The 23,714-nt window shown below is 36.1% G+C and overlaps 1 protein-coding gene across 2 annotated transcripts in view; it reads left to right on the forward strand.

Moving 5' to 3' along the window:
* The window catches only part of LOC123528499 (contactin-4-like), a 61,764-nt gene continuing 38,050 nt past the window's right edge, over nucleotides 1-23,714 (forward strand). Inside the window, exons 1-13 of one of the 2 annotated variants that reach the window (XM_045308259.2) lie at nucleotides 1-158; nucleotides 3,557-3,633; nucleotides 4,685-4,776; nucleotides 5,253-5,338; nucleotides 6,067-6,239; nucleotides 6,915-7,025; nucleotides 9,456-9,806; nucleotides 11,782-11,883; nucleotides 15,229-15,501; nucleotides 15,928-16,033; nucleotides 18,680-18,870; nucleotides 20,247-20,525; nucleotides 23,244-23,534. In XM_045308259.2, the coding sequence (XP_045164194.2) occupies nucleotides 16-158; nucleotides 3,557-3,633; nucleotides 4,685-4,776; nucleotides 5,253-5,338; nucleotides 6,067-6,239; nucleotides 6,915-7,025; nucleotides 9,456-9,806; nucleotides 11,782-11,883; nucleotides 15,229-15,501; nucleotides 15,928-16,033; nucleotides 18,680-18,870; nucleotides 20,247-20,525; nucleotides 23,244-23,534 (2,275 nt within the window). In that variant the 5' untranslated portion in view covers nucleotides 1-15. Of the gene's footprint in view, nucleotides 170-3,556; nucleotides 3,634-4,684; nucleotides 4,777-5,252; nucleotides 5,339-6,066; nucleotides 6,240-6,914; nucleotides 7,026-9,455; nucleotides 9,807-11,781; nucleotides 11,884-15,228; nucleotides 15,502-15,927; nucleotides 16,034-18,679; nucleotides 18,871-20,246; nucleotides 20,526-23,243; nucleotides 23,535-23,714 lie in introns of both variants that reach the window. The other variant, XM_053521958.1, reaches the window with a different exon arrangement.

A 23,714-nucleotide genomic window follows, 5' to 3' on the forward strand; every position in this document is an offset into this window, starting at 1 on the left:
GCGGCCATTGGAAATATGTCAATTTTATATAGAATAAAGAAGAACAGCTATTTAGTGTGTTGTAACCACCACCTTCATGCGTCAAAATTAGTGGTGTGTCACCTGCAAAAGAAGGGGCGTAACTCTTACTTATACTGGAAAACCGCCATTTTGTACAGGTAATTTACAGGTAATGTTATTTTTGTATTTATCATATTTCCAATTGAAAGAGTTACAAACTAGCTACATTTTCGAATAAAAATGACAAAACACCACACATGATAGATATCATTAAAATTTAAAAAATGTTAGTATCGTTTTTACAACAAATAGATTATCTAATAGTAATTTGAAATTATTTGTTTTGATGACTAATTTCATTTCCGGGTTCGTATAAAATCGTAATAACTCTTTTATGTTGCTGAGAGGGTTTCAGAATTGTTACTTAAATCTACCTTTTTCGTACTGTACAAAGCAAAGCGCACTTTGACATTTGAAAGAGATTGAATCCACATTCTAACCCAACATACAGTCCAACTAATCTGACGCGATCCTAGGAAATATTGAGGTATTTTTTTCATATGGGCAATATCCCCAATAGCGTCAAACACTCGAATGACCAAAATAGTTGAAGCAACTTCCGATGAAATTTTCATCGCTGCCGACACTTTACATGCTATAGGCATGATTCCTTTAGGTTTAAATGTCGATTATTTCACGAATTGGCCATAAATTAAAGGCAGTGGCTAGGTAGCCGGTTCCGGCTACCTAGACCTTTAATCTACGTAACCGGGTCCGGTTACCTAGACTAAAGGTCTAGGAAGCCGGCTCTATATATACATATCGTATATGAACATGTAAGCAAAGGTAGCCGGCTTTAATAAACTGTATCTATAAAGGATTATAAGGATCATTATATTAGTTAAATAAAATACATTTCTTGTGAGTTATTATTTATTATTTGTGTTAAATACCTGTTTATTTTGCCGTATTTACGCACTCATATCATATCGGCGGACATTTTGTTATGACAGAATGTACTCGATACATATTCGAGATACAGTGATTCAATCTTAAAAGAAAACAAAACAAACAGTTAAGAAAAGATAAAACAAAGAGCAGCATCGCACATTAAATGATGCGGCTCTTCTGAACATAACGGCGTTTGATCATTTCTATGTGCGTCTTTAATTAATTAACTAATTACTTATTAATTTCTTCGCCGATTTGTCTATAAGTCAATGATCTTGATTGGTTCTAATTGTTTGTTTGAACATTTATTCTAAGGTAGCGCCGACGACGATAACGGCACTTTGATCATTTGTTGATAACATAACATAATATCGGCCGATATGATACGAGTGCGTAAATAGGGCGAAATAAACAGGTAAATCACAAATTTTTAGTAAATAATAAGTCACAAAAATGTAATTTATTTAACTTATATAATGATCCTTTATAACAAAGTTTATTAAAGCCGGCTACCTTGACTTCCGTGTTCATATATGATATGTATATATAGAACCGGCTACCTAGACCTTTAGTCTAGATAGCCGGAACCGGCTACGTAGACCTTTGGTCTAGGTAGCCGGAACCGGCTACCTAGCCACTGCCTAAATTAAAATATAACTTACATGTATCAAAAGGGGATTCAGTTCCTCATTAATCTTTATTTTTGTTAAAATTATGAAATAATAGCGAAAATTACGAATTTTCTGGTGATTTAAACCTTTGTATACATACATGTACATGATCAACGTTTACCGTGTGTTTATATACACGCCATATAAAACAATAACTTTACATGACTGTGTACTGTGATTTAACTTCCATTATTTTGGTCGTTCAAAGTTTGATGTTTAGATTGCCCGTCACAAATATAAAACAATCTGAACATCGAATTATTTTGACTAACCCTACATAATGATTGAACATGTTGAATAGGTGAATTTCCGAAATGTCCACTGTCCGATTACTGGACCAATCTAATTCTTTTAAGTTTCTGGATGTCAAGTCATAAAAAGTAGGGCTGTTGAATGATCGATACGATATTCATATCAATAAGAAGTGATCGATATTCGGTATATCATATGATAAAAAAATTTCTTATAAATATTTAGAAGTATGCTTTTAAAAAATATGATATATACAGTATTAGTAACAAATTCAGATGACTTTTAAGTTTTACAGATGGAGCACCGAGTTACGACACTATTGTAAAAAAAGACAGCATATACAAATAAAAATTGGTCGCTAATTTTTTCATTGGCTGAATTAATGAAACTGAAATGAAAGTAATTGGATCCCCGAGATTAAAAAATAGAAATAATACAGTTGTAAATGGTATTTTTTCCATTACGTAAATTAGGTCACATGTGCTCCCGCATTGGAAAATTACCAGCGTTATGTTTTGACTCCTTGGAAACTTGCTGGTGAATTCCCGTCAGTGCGTGAATAGAAATAAAAAACAATGAAAAATGGGTTTCCTCACATTGTGTACACATGCTTAATTTACATATAACATGTCAAGACATGCTTGTTGGCAGGTGTCTTTGAAATTAGCAATCAAAGCATAAATGATCTTGTGCATAGAAAAAAAGGTAAAACACAGACTGGTGAAAAAAGTAGCTGAAAAAGCCTCTGTTATTGCATAGATCTGGATAAATTGATGATATATTGCTGATAAAGTTTACTTTATTCTTATGAGAGCACAGGTAGTATTTATTTTGACAAAGCTACTTCATGATATTAAAAAATAGAAAAAGTTTTTAAACAATTTCTTCCCATCACCCACTTGATGGAGCTTCACCAAAATTGGTTTGTAGCATCACTGTATGGGCCTCTCTCAAGTTTGTAAGATTGGTTCATCTTGATGTCATTTACGGACATCCAGAGATGTTAAGATGGTTTTGCTTTACACATTGATGGGCCCTAGAGCTAGAACCAGAGCTCTAGAAACACATTAAATGACTCCTTCTCATAAACCACCTGATGGGTCTTCTGGGTGTATGGCATCAATTGCACAGATCTCACTGAAATTTGTTCAAATGGTTCCACAAATAAACTGCTTGATTGATCTTGATCAAACTTGGTCTATATTATCCTTGCATGAACCTTTTTCAAGTTTGTTTAAATGGTTACACATGATGATGATTGCATTTTGGGACCATCACAGAGAAAATAAAAGACAATGAAAATGAACTACTTTTAATGAACTGTTTAATGGATGTTTATCAAACAAGGTCAAAGGTCAATGTCCTCATTAAGTTAGCAAATAAAGTCCATTGGGCCTTTCTTTATTTTTTTAAGTACAATGTCTACATCTGTATTTATTTGGATGGCATTAAACTAAAACATACAGTTTTGCTATAAATACATTCCTACATTATGTTCATTTTTGCTAGGAAATGCATATATTATTTTGTGAAGTTTTGTTCTCACTGTCACTTTGCATTGTCTTGTGTCTTTACTAGGCTAGTATTCATTAATGGCTTAGGCGCAACAAATAGCATTTTAAAATTCATTCTTTTTCTCATGTTCTTTAGGACGCTTTATATGATTTTTTATTCCATTTCAGATATGTAAAAATGAAAACACTGCTATTACTTCTAATTTCGGTTGGTGGTATCTCGGCACAGAACTTCAATTTGTTTGGTAAGTGTATACCTCAGGTTACGGGAAATGGTAACCTAAGTTTTTAAATTTTGTTATACAGGTATAAATGATTATGGTTACAATAATGAGTGTAGTTGTATATTGCGATATTGATGTATTTGCTATATATATGGTTAACCCTTATCATGTTGGACATGATTGATTCTTCCTTTGTGACCAGTGTAGTACCCATGCAGTCTGATCAAAATCTGCACTGTATGCCATTCAGTCAGTATCTTTTTGGTAAGCACCCCTCTTAACAGTTAATGGAACTGTCCTAATTGAAAGATGGACAAGTTAATTGTAGAAATTTAGCATTGTAAGGGTTCAAGTCCATGATGTATCAGCAGAGATTTTTGCAGCCAAGATGCAACCAAAAAAGAACAATATGAATAAGAATAGGAAAGATAAATGGAAAATGGAATATTTAAAAGAAAATGATTCTAAGTTAAGAAAGTTCTTTCCACAACTACTTACATTGTTTGCTCATTGTGCAAATGTCTTCGATTTCTTTTCATATTTAAATGGCAAACATATTTGCTTATCATTGATGGATCTATTTCAACCAATCATAACTTCTGCGTAAGATTCTATTTATGTATTGCCAAAATTTGCTAGCTGTTGTATCGATACAAACTATTCAAACAATGAAAGTTTCAACTTTTAAGGCACTTCAGGTGAATTATAAGTTATCTGACACTTGTTCAGCAGTTGATCTGGACTCAGTAGACAAGAACAGATTCAGGGATAAAGGTTCATACTCAAGTTACTGGGCAGTTGAAAGAATTTAAGTTTGGAAAATTTAAATTGATATATATTCTGCCTTTGGTTTTGAATTTGGATAAAGAAGTAATCTTCTTGGTTTAAAGAAGATAGGTGATTCTGCTACAGTGTCTTCCCTTGCATGATATTATGTCAATAGGGGTATTTCATGGTCTGTCCAGTGTGACTAAAACACAACAAAATCTAAAAAACAGTTGCTCTTAAATTTTAAAAGATTGTTAAAATATTTAAATATATGTAATTTGAATTATGACTGTGTTATTGACAGTGTGCCCGGAAGACTGGATACCAAATGGAGACAGATGTTACCAGTTCTCATTTATTCCACACAAGTATGATGATGCAGCCCATATTTGTCAGGTACGTCTTAAAGGCCACACATTTTTGTTTTTAGTCACATATTAAGGGTAAAAATTCTGTCTATGTATAACTGCTTTGTCTCATTTATGTATTGATATATTTTAAATTAATGACCTGGAATTTTGCAGAATTGGGCTATTTGTTATGAAATTGTGTTTAAGCCTTTGCTTAACATGGAATTTAAGTAACCTGGAAAAAAAAATGAAAAGTACCATACTGATAACTGAGTGAGAAAAAGTAATAGGACTGGCAGTTGGGTTGTCAGAAACAAATATTTTATTTCATGCTTAATACACATTTAATTAGCAAGTTAATTACTTAATCATTGGACGTTTTTAAGATGGATACCTAAAAAGCTGTCAGCAAGTTTAGGATTGATTTAAGAAATTACCTGATGTAAGTTTTGAAAAGTTAAGTACAGTGTAAGGATAGAAACATGTGCTGTGTCATGTCTAGACTTCCTTTTCTTTTCACAGAAAAATGGTGCCATTCTACTGAGCGTAGACAGTGATGTTGAAAATACATTCATTTTGACACAGCTGAGGAGAATAGATGTGATGAGGTTTGTTTGATATGGTGCAATCACTTAATGTTGTGTCGGTCATCTAAATTATTGTTGGTTTACACTTAATTTATTTCAAATTTTGGTTTAGTTTGATGAAATAGAAGGCTTGAAGTAACTGAATCAGTCTTGAGTGGGATACATAGAGATCGAAACTACCAAGGGGTCAGAGACTACAGAACTGTGATTGGAGGGCAGTCTCAAAATTATGTATTTCAAAAATTCTGCTTTACCATTGGTTGATTTAAAATATGCTGCTTTGCCATTGGTCGAATACAGAAATGCTGCTTTGCCATTGGTCGAATACAAAAATGTGCTTTGAGACTGTTTCCCAAACTCAGGGGTTTATCAACTTTGATCCAGGTGTTATAAGAGAATGTTTGACTTTGACCTTGTAGAAGGTTGAAGCTGAATATCTTGGTTAATCATTGTTATTTATCTTATAATATTGAATTAAGTTTCCTAATCTCCACATGTAAAGACACACATTGTTTTCTTCATAGTTTCAAAGTAACTTTTTCAGTTAAAATGTTAAAATTCATTCTTGGTCAGGAAAACTGCCAAAAAAATAATCAAAGAATTTTTTGTCAGTACCCGACCTGACAAGGGAATTAATTAAAATTTGTGAACACGCATATTCCGAGGCCCTGTCTAATTTTGATTAAGACTAAAGTTAATATCTGAAATTTGAATGATTAGCTTGATAATTGTGTGTTTTGTTGCGCTAGAAATGAATGGTATACGAGTGGAGAACGTGACTCCTCAAAATCATTTGCAAGGTTTGTGTGGACAGCTACAAGCCAGGAGATATCACTGTCCTCAAACATTTGGATTAATGAATATGAACCATTCAACAATGATATAACTCGAGACTTACTTGTGTACAAGTATGATATGAATAGTAAGTATATAACATTTCTTTTGTATTCTTGGAAACTTCATTTTGACATAACGTGGGCTGAGCGCGAAACTATTGTAACTATATATAAATAAAGAACAAGATACAATAGTTTCGCGCTCAGCCCTCAAAATTTATTAAGCTTCTGATGTTTTCCTATAGTCAATTATTAGGAACCTTTTGTTTCTAATAACTCTGTAAATTGTATTCAAGAGAGTGAAATTATTTTTCCACCACTCATCCTGGAGGACAAGAAGCCATTAAAGCCAATTCACCCTTTGTAATTAATGTAAATAAAATACGTTGCACTCACCCAGTTGGTCGAATATACAGGAACTTTCACTGGCTCTAGTCAGACTTTTAACTTGCCAGTGCAAGTGGGTGAGTGGAAATTTACATCCTTGGTATTGCATGGATATTGAAATATGTAATGTCAGGATATTATGCACCATCAAGTGAAATGAGGAATTGTTGAAAAATGATATTTTGCCTTAACTAACATAGTAACTTATTTCATTATTGGCAGCTCAATCTTTAATTAGTTCATTACTTCAAATGAATTTAAGGTGCAGAAAACATTAGATATTACTGTATTTCATGTACATGTTAAAAAGGTTTAAAAGCTAACTAAATGACACTTTATAATGTGTTTTCTCACAAATGACAATGGTATTAAAGGAGGACTTTACGGAGTAGCAGCAGTGTCAAACAGATGGCAGCGGAGAAATTTCATTTGTGAGATTAGCAGAAATGAAGTGTACAGAATCAACATTAACAAAAGAGGCTATGGTGAGCTTAGTCTTTTTAAGCTCATCTGATTTTTTGAAAAAAAATGATGAGTTATTGTCATCACTTGAGCGGTTGTCGGCGTCGGCGTCTGCGTCGGCGTTGCCTGGTTAAGTTTTATGTTTAGGTCAGCTTTTCTCCTAAACTATCAAAGCGATTGCTTTGAAACATGAATACTTGTTCACCATTATAAGCTGACCCTGTATAGCAAGAAACATAACTCACTTGCTTTTTGCAAATTTATGGCCCCTTTTGTACTTAGAAATGTCAGATTTCTGGTTAAGTTTATGTTTAGGTCAAACTTTTTCCAAACTGTCAAAGCTATTGCTTTGAAACTTGGAATACTTGTTCAAACCATCATAAGCTGACACAGTACAGCAAGAAAACTAACTCATCTTGCTTTTTGCAAGATTTTATTGCCCCTTTTGGACTTGGAAAATCAGTTTCTTGGGTTAAGTTTTATGTTAGGTCAGCTTTTATCCTAAAACTATCAAAGCTATTGCTTTAAAACTTGCAACACTTGTTCCCATCATAAGTTGACCTGTACAGCAAGAAACATAACTCCCTCTCTTTTTGCAAGATTTATGGCCCTTTTGGACTTAGAAAATATCAGATTTCTTGGTTAAGTTTTATGTTAGGTCAACTTTTTCTCTTAAACTATCAAGCTATTGCTTTGAAACTTGCAACACTTGTCACATCAAAGCTGACCCTGTACAGCAAGCAGGTAACTCCATCCTGAATTTTCAATAATTATTGGCCCTTTTGGACTTAGAAATCATTTTCTTGGTTGAGTATTATTTTAAGTCAACTTTTTGCATAAAATAGTCAAAGCTATTGCTTTAAAACTTGCAACAGTTTTCACCATCATAGTGGACACTTACTCAGAAACATTACTCTATCTCTTTTTGCAAGAATGATAGCCTTTTAGACTTAGAAAATCATGGGTAGGACAATATTTCTATTACACAAAAAAAATCAGATGAGCGTCAGCACCCGCAAGACGGTGCTCTTGTTAATTAATGCAGTGTATGGTTCTGTATTATACACTTAATGGAGGCTTGCTGTTAAAAAAGTCAAAATTGTTACAACTCCTTACATAAATCAGCTCTTAATCTGTGTTATTGACCGGTCTATAGCTGAACATGTCATGAGTTTGCTGGACTTAAGTCCAAAATGAGGAAAAACCTTGAAATTCATGTATAATATCGTGTCGTGAAACATTTAGTGAATGGTTTGCTTTCGGACGTCAGGCAAATAGTTTTAACTACTGACTGGCAACTATTCAATAAGTATTTTATTACCAGTACATGAAATTCATGACGTATAATGTTGTGTCATGAAACATTAATTTTATTGAATGGAATGACTTGCTTTCAGACATCAGGCAAATAGTTTTAACTATTAACTAGCAATCTATTCAATAAGTATTTTATCACAAAGTATAAGAAATAAAAATTCCAAGTATTTTTTTTTTCACAAGTTTTAACTTACTGTCAGCAAACTTTTACAGGCAGGCAGGTCTATGGATAACCAGACTAAAAATGATACGTCCCCAAAGATTTTGTGAAACATCATCAATATAATTGAGCCGTGCCATGAGAAAACCAACATAGTGGGTTTGCGACCAGCATGGATCCAGACCAGCCTGCGCATCCGCGCAGTCTGGTCAGGCTCCATGCTGTTCGCTTTTAAAGCCTATTGGAATTGGAGAAACTGTTAGCGAACAGCATGGATCCTGACCAGACTGCGCGGATGCGCAGGCTGGTCTGGATCTATGCTGGTCGCAAGCCCACTATGTTGGTTTTCTCATGGCACGGCTCATATTTACTATCTAAACTAAACAGAATACAGGCACATGTTTTTAACAACTGCATGTATTATATTGAAACTTCACACAATGCTTCCCAGTCATCAAACGTACTGCAATATCCAAGTTAGATAACTCTTTTTTTCCAATTTGGTGTAAATTGTGGCCCTTTATAACTAAAAAAACAGTTTTGTCAAGCTGTATCTAGGTAACAGCTGGATGCTTTGGACTGAAACTTCCCGGAAGACATCCTTCTCATCAAACATACTTACACATACAAGTTAGATAACTCTTTGTTGAAATTTATCAGAAATATGGCCCTTGTTTGACTTAGAAAATTTTGTTGAAGTTTTGTATGCAAGTTGTCATCATTGCTGTAATAAAACTTTAATTTGCAACAAATTGTAATCAAGAAACTCAGTTAGGTAAATCTTGCCAAGTTATAGCCCTTGTTTAACTTAGAATCTGTCAAATAGTGGAGCATGCTGTCTTATGGACAACTCTAAGATTTATTCTGTATCATCAGACTTGTTTAAATGAATACTTTAGACTTATGTTAAATTCATAGATTTACTTTAAGAAGAACGGAAAGAAATGACATTTGTTTTATGGTCTGTCATTAACAGATTATGGGGTGCCATTCAAAAATATGAACGACGTGCACAGGGGTCCGAAGTTCACTGTAGAAGCATCGAGTACTGTTGTGATCATTGACGAAGACCAGGGTATGGCTAAGGGAATGGTGTACTTGGAATGTATTGGTGGAGGGATACCTCAGCCTGATTATAGCTGGATCAGAAATAACTCTGGTGTCATACAACCTGTAGACACAAGTGATGACTCACGTTACACTATTACAAATGGAAAATTGACCATTGAAGACCCTAAGGAAAGTAAAGATGCTGGGATATATCAATGCAAGGTGGAAAACTCTGTAGGGGCAATCGTTAGTGCTCCCGCTCAACTCTCGTTTGCAAGTAAGTCAACTTAATCAGAAATTAGATGAAAACTTTTATAAATTGATAGATTAACATTTTATCCTACCGACTATGCTCTCACAAAATAATAAATTATTATAGTTTTCGAATCACTTTGCCTGTCCATCTTACCCTCTGACTGTCCCAAATTGAAGTAAAAAACTGACACCACTGAAGAGAATCAAATATAACTTGACACAATGATAAGTTGCGATGAGAGAAAGTGTCAAGCAAATAAACCATAACCTTAAATAATTTTTGTACTCCCTTGATCACCTGTGGTTGCAGGCAAAATCCACAAAGTTGTCGGCTCTCTAACTGTCACAGTTCTTATCCAGTGTGTACCAAACTTGGTCACAATATTTATGGACATAATATCTCAGTCATTTTCAATAACAAGCCAATACCGGAAATTTTTAAAATTGAATGTCCACACTTAACTTAAGCATTTCTTAACCAGTGTTGTATGGATTGTATCAGGGCTCCGGAAATTTTGATAACTCAATCGGTCCGAAACGAAAATCCTGACATCGGCGCTACCCCACCCACCGCATTCCCAATATTACATATTTTGTAAAACGTGATAGGGTAAAGAAATAAGCATGTCATGCATTAAAACTGAGTTACCAGTCACCGTGCGTTACCATACAATGAAGACAGTTTTTCAGTGTTATGTGTGATCGTTACTTTGTTTAACTTTCGATGTTTTTCCGAGATAATACGAGGCATTGACACCGTGTGGGTAACTAGTCTTAAAGCCAACATACGTGACTTCGATACCGTATACACGGCAGATACTTTGTGATGTTTCTTCATTCTTTGACGGAATTCTATAAAATACAATGCGTCAAAGTGAGTTACACGACACATATTCTCTGCTAAACAGCCTCAGTATTTAAAGAATACTCTGCCGCGGACCGAATGTGTACGTTATTTGAACGCTGAGATCAAACTTCCCACATGTATTGTACCAAAACGTCACGCGGGTTGGCCACGGATATTTCATTTCACTTATGTTGTACTTCAATAAGCAGCTACATTTTATAAAGTTATATGTTCTCTTCTGATGTAAACAAAATTTCATTTTGAAACGTTTTTTAAAAGACCGATTTGATAAACAGTGCCACTCCGGTTTTCTTTATCATTCGTGGTTGCCCGTCCATTTTTTTCTTTTTTGTACAGTCGGGTTGCAAAGACGATTTTCTGCATTTGTTTCAACTGGAGCCCCAACAAATGAATCGTGTAATTTTTTCAAATCAAGTAATTATAGAAATTATTTTTATCGGTTTTCCGCGTGATGTCTCATTAAATCAAAGACCTATAATGTACAATTATAGCTGTTTGATTAAATGCAGCGACCATTTTTTGTTACCGTGATCAAACATAGCCTTTTGAAATAAACCATCCGTCGGATTCTAAATAAAAGAAGTGGATCCCCGTCGAAATGATTTGGATCCAGTCAGAAACGTTAGGAAACCAATCAAAAATGTTTAATACACTGCAGTCGGCTGTCTGCAAACATTAAAGGATGTGCCGCGCGAGCACTGATTGCGTCACGCGCTAATTACGGACCGATTATCGAAGTGACAATCAGACCGATTGACACGTTTATTGATTATCTGAAGGTGCGACCAACAATTTCCTATTTGGCAGGTGATCTTGAATTGAGATATCAGACCAAAATTTATACTTTTCTCCATTTTTACGGGACTGATTTTTTTCGTTTTTTCACTTCACGAATCGGTCTGAAAAGTCAAAAATCGGTCCAAAACTGACAAACCGGCAAATTTCCGAAGCCCTGGATTGTATCTTGTTGATAAAACACAGAATTTCATAAATTAGCATTAAGTAAAATGAAGTATAACATTGATAACAATGCATAAAATGAAGATTTCTGTAAGTTCTGACCTTTCATATTTTCTGATTTTTAAGAAATTCACAAAATTAGTATTCTTTTTTCCCTCGTATATTCTAGGTCTTGGAGAATTCCCAAATATTCCAGTTGCCTCTGTCAATCCTTGGGAGTACCAGGGTGCTGTCATTGAATGTCCAGATATAGCTTCAGGTTTTAAACAAGGTGAGTAAATTATACATTGATGTCTCATTCGTTTTTATACGCCCAAAGGGACGTATCATGTTATATCCCTGGTGTCCGTCTGTCGGTCCGTCTGTTAGCAATTTCGTGTCCGCTCTGTAACCCTTGAAACCCTTGAAGGATTTCAAAGAAACTTGACACAAATGTTCACCACACCGAGATGATGTGCAGAGTGCATGTTTTAAATGTCTCTCTTCAAGGTCAAAGCTCTGTAACTCTTGGACTGTTTGAAGGATTTCAAAGAAACTTGGCACAAATGTTCATCACACAGAGACGACGTGCAGAGCGCATGTTTAGGATGACTCGCTTCAAGGTCAAGGTCACAATTGGGGGTCAGAGGTCATATATGACTTTGCTTTGTGGTCAAAGGTCATATCAGTTTGTTTCGTGTCCTCTCTGTAACTCTTGGACTGTTTGAAGGATTTCAAAGAAACTTGGCGCAAATGTTCACCACACCGAGACGACGTGTAGAGCGCATGTTTCGGATGACTCACTTCAAGGTCAAGGTCACAATTGGGGGTCAAATGTCATATATGACTTTGCTTTGTGTATATTGCTCTGCATTGCAGTGCTCTTGTTTTTATTTGGCAGATCCCTTTTTGTTCACTTACAATAAAAAAAATTGAATTACTTCCCTTTTATGTTACTATAAATAGCTTTTTTTGAAACTTTTTTATACGCCTGAAGGGAAGTATTATGTTATACCCCCGGTGTCCGTCTGTCTGTCTGTCTGTCCGGGCAAGTGAAAAGAAAGAGAGGGCCATCTAACGGTAAAGAGAACAATAGCTTCAATCCGTTAACAATAGTTTAAAGGGCCAAGTCCCCATATTCAAACAAAAGAAATGGCCCTCTCTTTCATTTTGGTTGGATGCCTGTCCGTCCATCCGTCCGTTAGCAATTTCGTGTCCACTCTGTAACTCTTGAACCCCATGAAGGATTTCAAAGAAACTTGACACAAATGTTCACCACTCAGAGACGATGTACAGAGCGCATGTTTTGGATGTCTCGCTTCAAGGTCAAGGTCACAAATAGGGGTCAAAGGTCATATCAGTTTGTTTCGTGTCCGCTCTGTAACTCTTGAACTGTTTGAAGGATTTCAAAGAAACTTGGCACAAATGTTCACCACACAGAGACCACGTGCAGAACGCATGTTTTCGGATGACTCGCTTCAAGGTCAAGGTCACAATTGGGGGTCAAAGGTCATATATGACTTTGCTTTGTGGTCAAAGGTCATATCAGTTTGTTTTGTGTCCGCTCTGTAACTCTTGGACTGTTTGAAGGATTTCAAAGAAACTTGGCACATATGTTCACCACACCGAGACGACATGCAGAGCGCATGTTTCGGATGACTCGCTTTAAGGTCAAGGTCACAATTGGGGGTCAGAGGTCATATATGACTTTGCTTTGTGTATATTGCTCTGCATTGCAGTGCTCTTGTTTTTTTTTTTTGGCAGATCCCTTTTTTGTTCACTTACAATAAATTTATTTTGAACTACTTCCCTTTTATGTTACTTTAAATAGCTTTTTTTGAAATTTTTTTATATGCCCGAAGGGATGTATTATGTTATACCCCCGGTGTCCGTTTGTCTGTCCGGGCAACTGAAAAGAAAGAGAGGGCCATCTAACGGTAAAGAGAACAAAAGAGAACAATAGCTTCAATCCGTTAACAATAGATTAAAGGTCCAGGGCCCCCTATTCAGACAAAAGAAAATAACAAAAGAAACAGCCTTCTCTTTCATTGCATTGCAGTGCTCTTGTTTTTATTTGGCAGATCCCTTTTTTGTTCACTTACAATAAAAAAAAATTGAACTACTTCCCTTTTATGTTACTATAAATAGCTTATTTTGAAACATTTTTTTTATTATTGGCCGTAGGGAAAAACCGAGACCACTTTTCCGTGGTACAACATAGATGGTACCTCCAATTTTTAGGTGTTTTTTGACAAACCTGTACCTGGTAAGGATTTTTTTGTGGACTTAGAATTTTTTTTTTGATTTTCTTCCCTTTGTTGTTCCTGTCCTTTGAGCTTCAACAGTCAAGTTTTTTAAATTTTGCACCCATCCACTGATGTAACCCTTCGGGCGTATATTGCTCCGCTTGGCGGCACTCTTGTTATTATTGGCTGTAGGGAAAAACGAAGACCACTTTTCTGTGGTACAACATGGATGGTACCTCCAATTTTTAGGTGTATTTTGACATACCTGTACCTGGTAAGGATTTTTTTGTGGACTTAGAATTTTTTTTTGGGTCTTCCCTTTGTTGTTCCTGGCCTTTGGGCTTCAACAGTCAAGTTCTTTAAATTTTGCACCCATCCTCTGATGTAACCCTTTAGACGTATATTGCCCCGCTTGGCGGAGCTCTTGTTATACCTTAGAAGGAAGACAAGAGCTTTACTTTGTGGGCATTTTTAGCTCACCTGAACCGATGGTTCAGGGTGAGCTATTAGTATAGGTGGATGATCCATCGCCAATCATCCACATTTTCACTTTAACATTTTCTCCTCTGAAACTACTGGTCAGAATAACACCAAATTTGGTCTGTAGCATACTGGCGAGGTCCTCTGTCAAGTTTGTTCAAACGGGGGCACTTGGTCCCTTTTAGGGGTTGCTAAACTTGAAAATTGAAAAACCTTTATATGACTTCTTTTCATGAATTGCTAGATAGATCTTCATCATACTTGCTCTGTAGCATCATTATATAGTCTTCTCCCAATTGGGGTACTTGGCCCCTTTTAGGGGCCGCTAGAGCTAAAAATAGAAATACCTTTAAAAGTCTTCATTTATACCTAAAGCATTATGACCTTATTATCACTGGCAGGATTTCACACAGATGTTGCTTGGATGATCTATTCAAATCATTCTGGTTCTCAAAAGTCATGACTGACTGCGAAAAAAAGAAAGAAGAAGAAATGTTCAAACCACATCTCTGAAACCTCTCAAATGATTTTGAAATTGTTTCACAGAAATGTTCCTTGAGTAGCCATCTACAAAGTATGTTCAAATTATTCCAAGATGTAAACAAACATGGCCGCTATTGCTAAAAATAGAAAATCATTGCCATGTCCTAAACAAGTGGTGAGAATTTTTGATAATTTCCTTGAGTTACCCTCTACTAAAATTATTTTAAGTAATCATAATTTATCCCAAAAATGCTGCAAGCAGGTATCAGTTGCTGGTCAAGTTTTCTCCATATAATTCAACAGCTATGTTTGTTCTTTGACAATATTACTCACCTTCTAATAAACTTTAAAAAGAGTTGATATATTATTTGTTTGCCAAGTGCTTTTAACAATATTTTTGTACATTAAATTATTTCTTGGTTTTTCAGCTGTTGTATACCAGTGGAAGAAATCAGAGGAGGATCGCTATTCTGGAGATATTGACAAATTACGTAAAATGGACGTCAGACCAGATTTAAATAACCGTCTTTTTGTCTCCGGCAATGGAAAACTGTATTTCTCAGAAGTCACAGATGCGGATAACTATTTCTACTACTGTATTGCAACATTGACAACACTGAATCTGAACCAGAACTTCATCAGTACGACCCTGAGTCCAAGTCGAACCAGTAAACCTGTTCGTCTTGAAGTCCGTGCTAATTGTAAGTCATGTAAACAGTATGGCACCTATAATCTATAATCTTAGGTTTGGGATAACATATTAATTACAGCAAAACTTAAATGGATACCTAGTTTAGGAATATCTGTAGGGTAGCTGGGTTAAGGTCACAAAAAAAAAAGAACAGAAAAAATGTTTTCAGCTTATAACTTTAGTTCTGATGACATATTCTCATCAAACTTTGTGTATAGCAAGCTGGAAAGGACAACTATTTTGGATTATGTTTTAAGGGTCTGTAGACAAGGTCATACCAAGCATATATGCAAACCTCGTTTGGGGTTAGTAACATTATTTTATAACATCGCTGTATTTCTTGTAAAAATATTGCAGTTGTAAATTTCATATCCAGTATGTCAAAGCTAAGTGTATTAAACATTAATACATTGTTTTTATTTTTTTCTACCTTCAGCTGGTGGAACATATGCGCCAAGAATTCAAGATAGTTTCATAAATGTGGTTCCCGGTTCACCAGTTGTCGGCATGAACATAAGTCTCGAGTGTTTTGCCTATGGAACGTAAGTCAGAAATAAATACGAATTTTGCATGTTTTGCATATGTAACACAAGTCAGAAATAAATACAAATTCTGAGTACGTTGCCTATGGAGTGTAATTCTGATATACTTTAGACAACTTGTATAACAATTAATATTTACAAACTGAACAAATCTCACACAAAGCATACAGTAAACTTCATCATTAAGCATCAGTTGTGCATGTGCGAAGCACATTCCATTTGAATGATTTTATACAAAGTTTTGGCCCTTTATTTGTTTCAAATAGGAATAGAGTTACATTGGAAAGGAACAATGATTTTTTAACGTATTTCATATGCTGTTAAATATAGCTAGCTGATGACCCTTAGTGATTACATGGTCCCTTGACCATGACTTTGACCTGTTTACCTTCTTTTTAGCTCGACTATTCGAAGAATAGTCTAGCTATTCTACTCACCCTGGCGTCGGCGTCGGCGTCACACCTTGGTTAAGTTTTTGCATGCAAGTACATACAGCCATCAATTAAAGACATATAGCTTTGAAACTTATTTTTTCTTTTTCTAGGTCAATTACCAACCTCTCTGGGTCAAGTCCCATAACTCTGACATGTATTTTGAGCAAATTATGCCCCCTTTTCGACTTAGAAAATTTTGGTTAAAGTTTTACATGCAAGTTACTATCTCCAAAACTAATGCAGATATTGATTTGAAACTTCACATGTGTCTTCGGGGTTATTAAACTAGTTGATAGCAGCAAGTCCCATATCTCTGACCTTCATTTTGGCCAAATTATGCCCCCTTTTGGACTTAGAAAATTCTGGTTAAAGTTTTGCGTGCAAGTACATACAGCTATTTCTAAAAGGCATATAGATTTGAAACTTATTTTTTCTTTTTCTAGATCAATTACCAACCTCACTGGGTCAAGTCCCATAACTCTGACATGTATTTTGAGCAAATTATGCCCCCTTTTAGACTTAGAAAATTTTGGTTAAAGTTTTACATGCAAGTTACTATCTCCAAAACTAATGCAGATATTGATTTGAAACTTCACATGTGTCTTCGGGGTTATAAAACTAGTTGATAGCATCAAGTCCCATAACTCTGACTTTCATTTTTGCCAAATTATGCCCCCTTTTGGACTTAGCAAATTCTGGTTAAAGTTTTGCGTGCAAGTACATATAGCTATTACTAAAAGGCATATAGATTTGAAACTTATTTTTTCTTTTTCTAGATCAATTACTTACCTCACTGGATCAAGTCCCATAACTCTTACATGTATTTTGAGCAAATAATTCCCCTTTTTGGACTTAGAAAATCCTGGTTAAAGTTTTGCGTGCAAGTACATACAGCAATTACTAAAAGGCATATAGATTTGAAACGTATTTTTTCTTTTTCTAGATCAATTACCAACCTCACTGGGTCAAGTCCCATAACTCTGGCATGTATTTTGGGCAAATTATGCCCCCTTTTGGACTTTGAAAATTCTGGTTAAAGTTTTACATGCGAGTTTCTATTTCCAAAACTAATGCAGATATTGAACTGAAGCTTCACATGTGCCTTCGCGGTTATAAAACTAGTTGATAGCAGCAAGTCCCATAACTGATATGCATCTTGGTCAAATTATGCCCCCTTTTGAACTTAAAACTCTCTTGATATTTAACCTTTTTGGGTAATATTTTCCTGCTTCTGGGACAATATTTCGAATAGTCGAGCTTGGCTGTCTTATGGACAGCTCTTGTTTTTTTTTATCCTCCTCCAGGCCACAAGTGGTGGGGGAGGGGGGAGGTTAAAGGGATGGTCTCTGTCTGTTTGTCCTTCCGTCTGTCCTTAACATTTTATGTCGGCTTTGTATCTCGTAAACACCTTGAAGGATTTTCATGAAACTTTGGTCAAATGATCACCTCATCAAGATGATGTACAGAACCCATGAGTCAGTCATGTCGGCTGAAGGTCAAAAATTTGAGCCTTCCATTTCGTGTCCTCTCTGTATTTCCAAAACCCCTTGAAGGATACATGAAACTTGGGTCAAATGATCACCGCGTCAAGACCATGTGCAGAAACCATGAGTCAGCCATGTTGGCTCAAGGTCAAGGTCACAACTCGAGGTCAAAGGTTTGATCCTTCTATTTTATGTCTGCACTGAATCTCCCCTGGAATGATTTTATATGACTTGGCTTAATTTTGACTTGACCTACGGACCTACTTTCTTCTTTTTTTTGCCCCCCCCCCCCCACCCCCCTCCCCATGAGTTGTGGTGCCATATAGATTTGACCTTTATGGTCCCTGAAATAATAAAAAATGCACAATTTCACCTAATTACGTGCCTAGCTCAAAAGTTTTTGAGGTAAATTCATGAGACCTTGCATGAGTCTTTATCATAATGTGACCTTGCACACTTGGCATTCTTCTTGAAAATCTTAGCGCTTATAATTATTACAGAATTATGGTCCTTGAAATAGCCAAAATAGTGGATTTTTGTTTGTTATGCTCATATCTCAAAAAGTATATGGCCTAGAATAATGAGTCCTTTATATAAAATGTTCAGTTTTAATACCCCTGTTCCTCTGACAATAAGCTGCTGTATGGGGCTGTTCACCACCATTTGTGATAGGTCTTGTTATAATTCTAAGTAAAATGGAATGAGTACCACAAATAATCTGTTTTTAGAATTCCACTAACATATACATGGAAAGTGCCGAGTGGAGTACGAGGTCGTTATGAACTGACAGATAGTAATCGGGTTCTGAAGATACAAAATGTACAACAGGATGACTCAGGAGAGTATTCATGCCGCGTGACTAATTCTATCGGCAATGGACAGCAGTCAGACAATAAGACCTATACTCTTTATGTTGAATGTAAGTTTATTTTCAATGCAAGCAAGTTTTGTTTTGTCTTTTTAGCTCGTCTGATTTTTAGCTCGACTATTCAAAGAATAGTCTAGCTATTCTACTCACCCTGGCGTCGGCGTCGGCGTCACACCTTGGTTAAGTTTTTGCATGCAAGTACATACAGCCATCAGTTAAAGGCATATAGCTTTAAAACTTATTTTTTCTTTTTCTAGGTCAATTACCAACCTCTCTGGGTCAAGTCCCATAACTCTGACATGTATTTTGAGCAAATTATGCCCCCTTTTGAACTTAGAAAATTTTGGTTAAAGTTTTACATGCAAGTTACTATCTAGGTCGATTTGAACATGGGTCATCTAGGGTCAAAAACTAGGTCATATCTAAGAAAATGCTTGTTTTATCGCAAGAGACCAATTTTTTGGTCCAATCTTAATGAAAATTGGTCAGAATATTTGTTTCCATGAAATCACTAGGTCCAGGGTTTTCCCGGACGCAGGTTTTCTGCGTCCCTGACGCGCTTTTACTGCTTTGAACTCGCATTTTTTAGTGCCTCTGCATCCACTGGACCCGCAAAATCGGTCACGAAACTCCTTTGCGCAGATACCCATGTAAAATGCGCAGTTTTTTACCACAGGGACCATCCCCGAATTGTGGGTGCTCATTATACACAGGTATAGACAATTTTCCAACTTCAAAACAAGTTTTGTTATCGATGTTGGACATTTTGGTAAAGGGAAACTACTCTCCGCGCTAACTGTCAACGCTAAAATCTAAGATTGCCGTTACGTTCCGTAAAAGATTGAATGGTTTATTTTTTTATTAAACAGAATTAATTTCATATAAATTTAAAGTATTTTGATGAAAAAATATTAATAAATCACAAAAATTATGACACTAATTAAGGATCGAGTATTATCTTTAACCGAGATAACACTGTGAACAACATAATTGACACGAGTTGACACGTTAATTGCCGGTAATTACTGGCTATTTGATCATAACAAAGACTATCACACCTTTTGTAATCGGTCTGAATTGAGAAGCTCATGCCATTTTGAAAGATACCATTCCGAAATATTGAATCAACTGCTATCTAAATAAAAAAGATACAATTAAGTTCATTCGGTTTTAGGGTAAATTTGTATAGTAATAATGTCCATATTCAAGGTCAATAATTTGTGGACCCCCAAAAATTATTAGGGACCCTTAAATTAGCAGCCATGGGAGTCCATGGACTCCCAAATAAAAAACCCGAGGGAAAACCCTGTAGGTCAAACATGTTTTACACTGTTATGGTGTGTTTCTTAGGTGAGCGACCTAGGGTCATCTTGGCCCTCTTGTTTATGGTTGTCTTTGATAAAATGTATTTTGCATAATTATTCTAGCCAAGCCGGACTTTATTGTACCATTGACTGACCAGCATCTTGACAAGGGAACTCGACAGTTAACATGGCGGTGTGAAGCTCGTGGTGTACCATTCCCAGTTTATACTTGGTTAAGGAATGGTGAGATTATACAAAATAGCTCCGATGGTGACCGTCTTGTTTTGGCCAACACGCTTTTCCTGAGGAATCTGCAGCATGACAGAGATAGCGGAATGTATCAGTGTATAGCGGAAAATTCACATGGCGTGTCTTCAACTTCTGCACAACTAAGAATTTTAGGTACACAAGTTCTGTTTCAATCATTATATGTATATTGTCACTTCATTTTTGTCATCATAAATGTAATTAATTAAACATCCAACTGTAGTCTAAAAATTGTGTAGCCATGCGGAGAAGAAAAAAAAAAACAGAGCAAGTGTTTAAAGGTTTTTAAAAGAGTTAGGCCAAGTAACAGTTTGAAACTTTTATGTCTGCTTATGTACATTTAACAATTGCTTTACAGACTGTCCAAGAATTTTCAGTCCAAAATGTTAGGTATGAGAAAAATAATTATTTTTGCAAATTTTGAGGGTGTCCCAACTTGAAGGGTGTCCCAATACTTGGGGAAAATAAGGTATGTTCATATGTTCATATAACACTTAAGGTAGTGGACCCATATTGACACTTGGCAATTACTGTGTGATTACATATTCTTGTTTGGCAATTCAGCATTCTTCTGATGTAAGTTTGCATGGCGTTCCATAAAAAAGGAGAATGCTGAAATTGCATATAGAGAATACATGACTTACAGGACCACTTCCTTAATACATATTACAGTTTTAGCTCACCTGAGCACAAAGTGCTCATGGTGAACTATTGTGATCATGCTGTGTCTGTTGTGCGTCCGTCTGTTAGAGCAAACCATTGTTACCTTAGGCGGTAGGAGGTGTGGTCTATGACAATAGAAATCCTTTGTATTTATTCCGTAACCACTTAAGTCTTTTTAGCTCACCTGACCAAAAGGCTTATGGTAAGCTATTGTGACCGCTCAATGTCTGTCGTGCGTCATGTGTCGTGTGTCGTGTGTCCGTCAACGTTTTCTAAAAAAATCTTCTTCTTGAAAACCACTGGGCAGAATTACACCAAACTTCACAGGAATGATCCTTGGGTGTTCCCCTTTCAAAATTGTTCAAAGAATTTAATTCCATGCAGAACTCTAGTTGCCATGGCAACCGAAAGGAAAAACTTTTAAAAGTCTTCTTGTCCAAAACTGCAAGGCCTAGAGGCTTGATATTTGGCATGTGACATGTTATGGTCCTCTATTAAGATTATTCAGATTGTGCCCCTGGGGTGAAAAGAGGCCCCACCCCGGGGGTCACAAGTTTTACTAACTTATATAGTAAAAATGTTTTTAAAATCTTCTTGTCTAAAACCTTAAGACCTAGGCCTTTGATATTTTGTATGTAGCATTGCCTTATGGTCCTCTTCCAAAATTGTTCAAATTATGCCCCTGGGATGAAAAGAGGCCCTGCCCTGGGGGGTTTCAGGTTTTACATAGACTTATATAGGAGAAAAAAAACCCATTAAAAATCTTCTTGCCTGAAACTGCAAGGCCTAGGCTTTTGATATCAAGTATGTTGCCTTTCCTAGTGTTTCTCTGCAAAAATTGTTTAAATTATGTCGCTAGGGTGAAAAGAGGCCCTGCCCTGGGGGTACCAAGTTTAACATAGACTTATATAGGAAAGAACAATAAAGATATTCATGTCTGAAAGTTAAAGGCCTAGGCCTTTTATATTTGGTATGTAGCATTGCCTGGTGGATCTCAAACAAGTTTGTTCAAATTATGCCCTGGGGGTCACTTGTTATAATTATGAGTTATATAGGAAAAAATACTTAAACAATTATCAGATCATATTTCCTAGATTGTTTAATTATAATTACCTGATGATCCCAAGTGATTAGGGATCGCTTGACTGTGACCTTGACCTATTGACCTACTTTCTTGTTTTTTAGGTTACAGCCTTGAAATTTGGATGTCATGTACAGTTTTGCACACTGATCTTAAAACTGACTTTCAGTTACATGAATTTGACCTACTGACCTACATTCTTAAAATTTCAGCATCAGTTTGCAATTTGAAACATGTGGTTCATATTACTCAGGTGAGCGCCAGGGTCATCATGACCTTCTTGTTTCCCTTTAGGGGTCATTCTATTGTTTTCAAACAGTGGAATAACCACCTAATACCAAGTCTTCCGTCATCACTAATTGTGCTTAAACAACATCTCCAAAACCACTGAATGGATTTTGATAAAGCTTGACCTGGATGTTCTATGGGTGATCTTCTATCAAAGTTGTTCAAACAGTTCTGCTTGGTTGCCATAGCTAAAAATAGAAAAATCTTCAAACAACATCTCCTCCTAAACCAATGGTCTGATTTTGAAATAATTTCACACACATGGTCCTTCTGTCACTCTCCACCAAGATTGTTCAGATTTTACCGATTAGTCAAAAAACATGGCCGCCAGGGTACATGGTCACTTTTTCCTATATGTTTATAGTAGAAATAAAAAAAATCTAATTGTGTGAAACTGCAAGCCAGATTTCAAAATAATTTCACACAAATGGTCCTTGTGTGACCCTCTACCAAGTTTGTTCAAACTAACTTGATTCGTCAAAAAATACGGCCGCCAGAGGGCATGATCACTTTCCGTATATTTATATAGTAGAAACTTTAAAAATCTTCTTGTGAGAAACTGCAGGCCTGATTTTAAAGTAATTTTACACAAATGGTTCTTGTATGACCCTCTACCAAGATTGTTCAAATTATTCTGATTCGTCAAAAAGCATGGCTGCTAGGGGGCATGGTCATTTTCCCTATAGGTATAGAGTGGAACCTTAAAAAATTCTTGCGTGAAACTGCTAGCCTGATTTTAAAATGTTGCTCAACTGTGATTAACAACCATTGAACTATAGAAATGTTACTGTCAATATAAACTGAAATGTATTCAATTTTAGAGGTGGCGCCGTCATTTTCGAAGTTTCCGCTTCCTTCAAGTATGGGTGGTGCAGTTGGTGGTAACATCACAATCCCTTGTCGCCCAGAAGCAGCCCCATTCCCAGAAATAACCTGGTTCCGTAACAGTGCCAACTTGAATCCTGTGACCGATTCTGGATCTCGTTTGCAGATGACCATCGAAGGAGATTTAAGGATTCAAGACTTGAGTATGTCAGATCAGGGAACATATGAATGTCGTGCTAAGAACGAGCTTGGTGAGGACAGGAGTAGAACAATCCTCAGTATAATGCGTAAGTCAAATAGTTACCAATAAGGGGTTTATATTGGTAGCCCAGATAGAGTGAATGGGTGGTGCGGTATTTAGGAGTCATCTTACAGTCAGTTGGATGGTTGGTAGGTCAGTTTGTAGGTCCATTGCAAAAAGTTTAAGGAGCAAACTACATCCACATTCTTAAAGAAGTATAGGTATG

Source organism: Mercenaria mercenaria, chromosome 13, assembly GCF_021730395.1.
Source record: "Mercenaria mercenaria strain notata chromosome 13, MADL_Memer_1, whole genome shotgun sequence".
In the NCBI taxonomy this organism is placed as follows: Eukaryota; Metazoa; Mollusca; class Bivalvia; order Venerida; family Veneridae; genus Mercenaria; species Mercenaria mercenaria.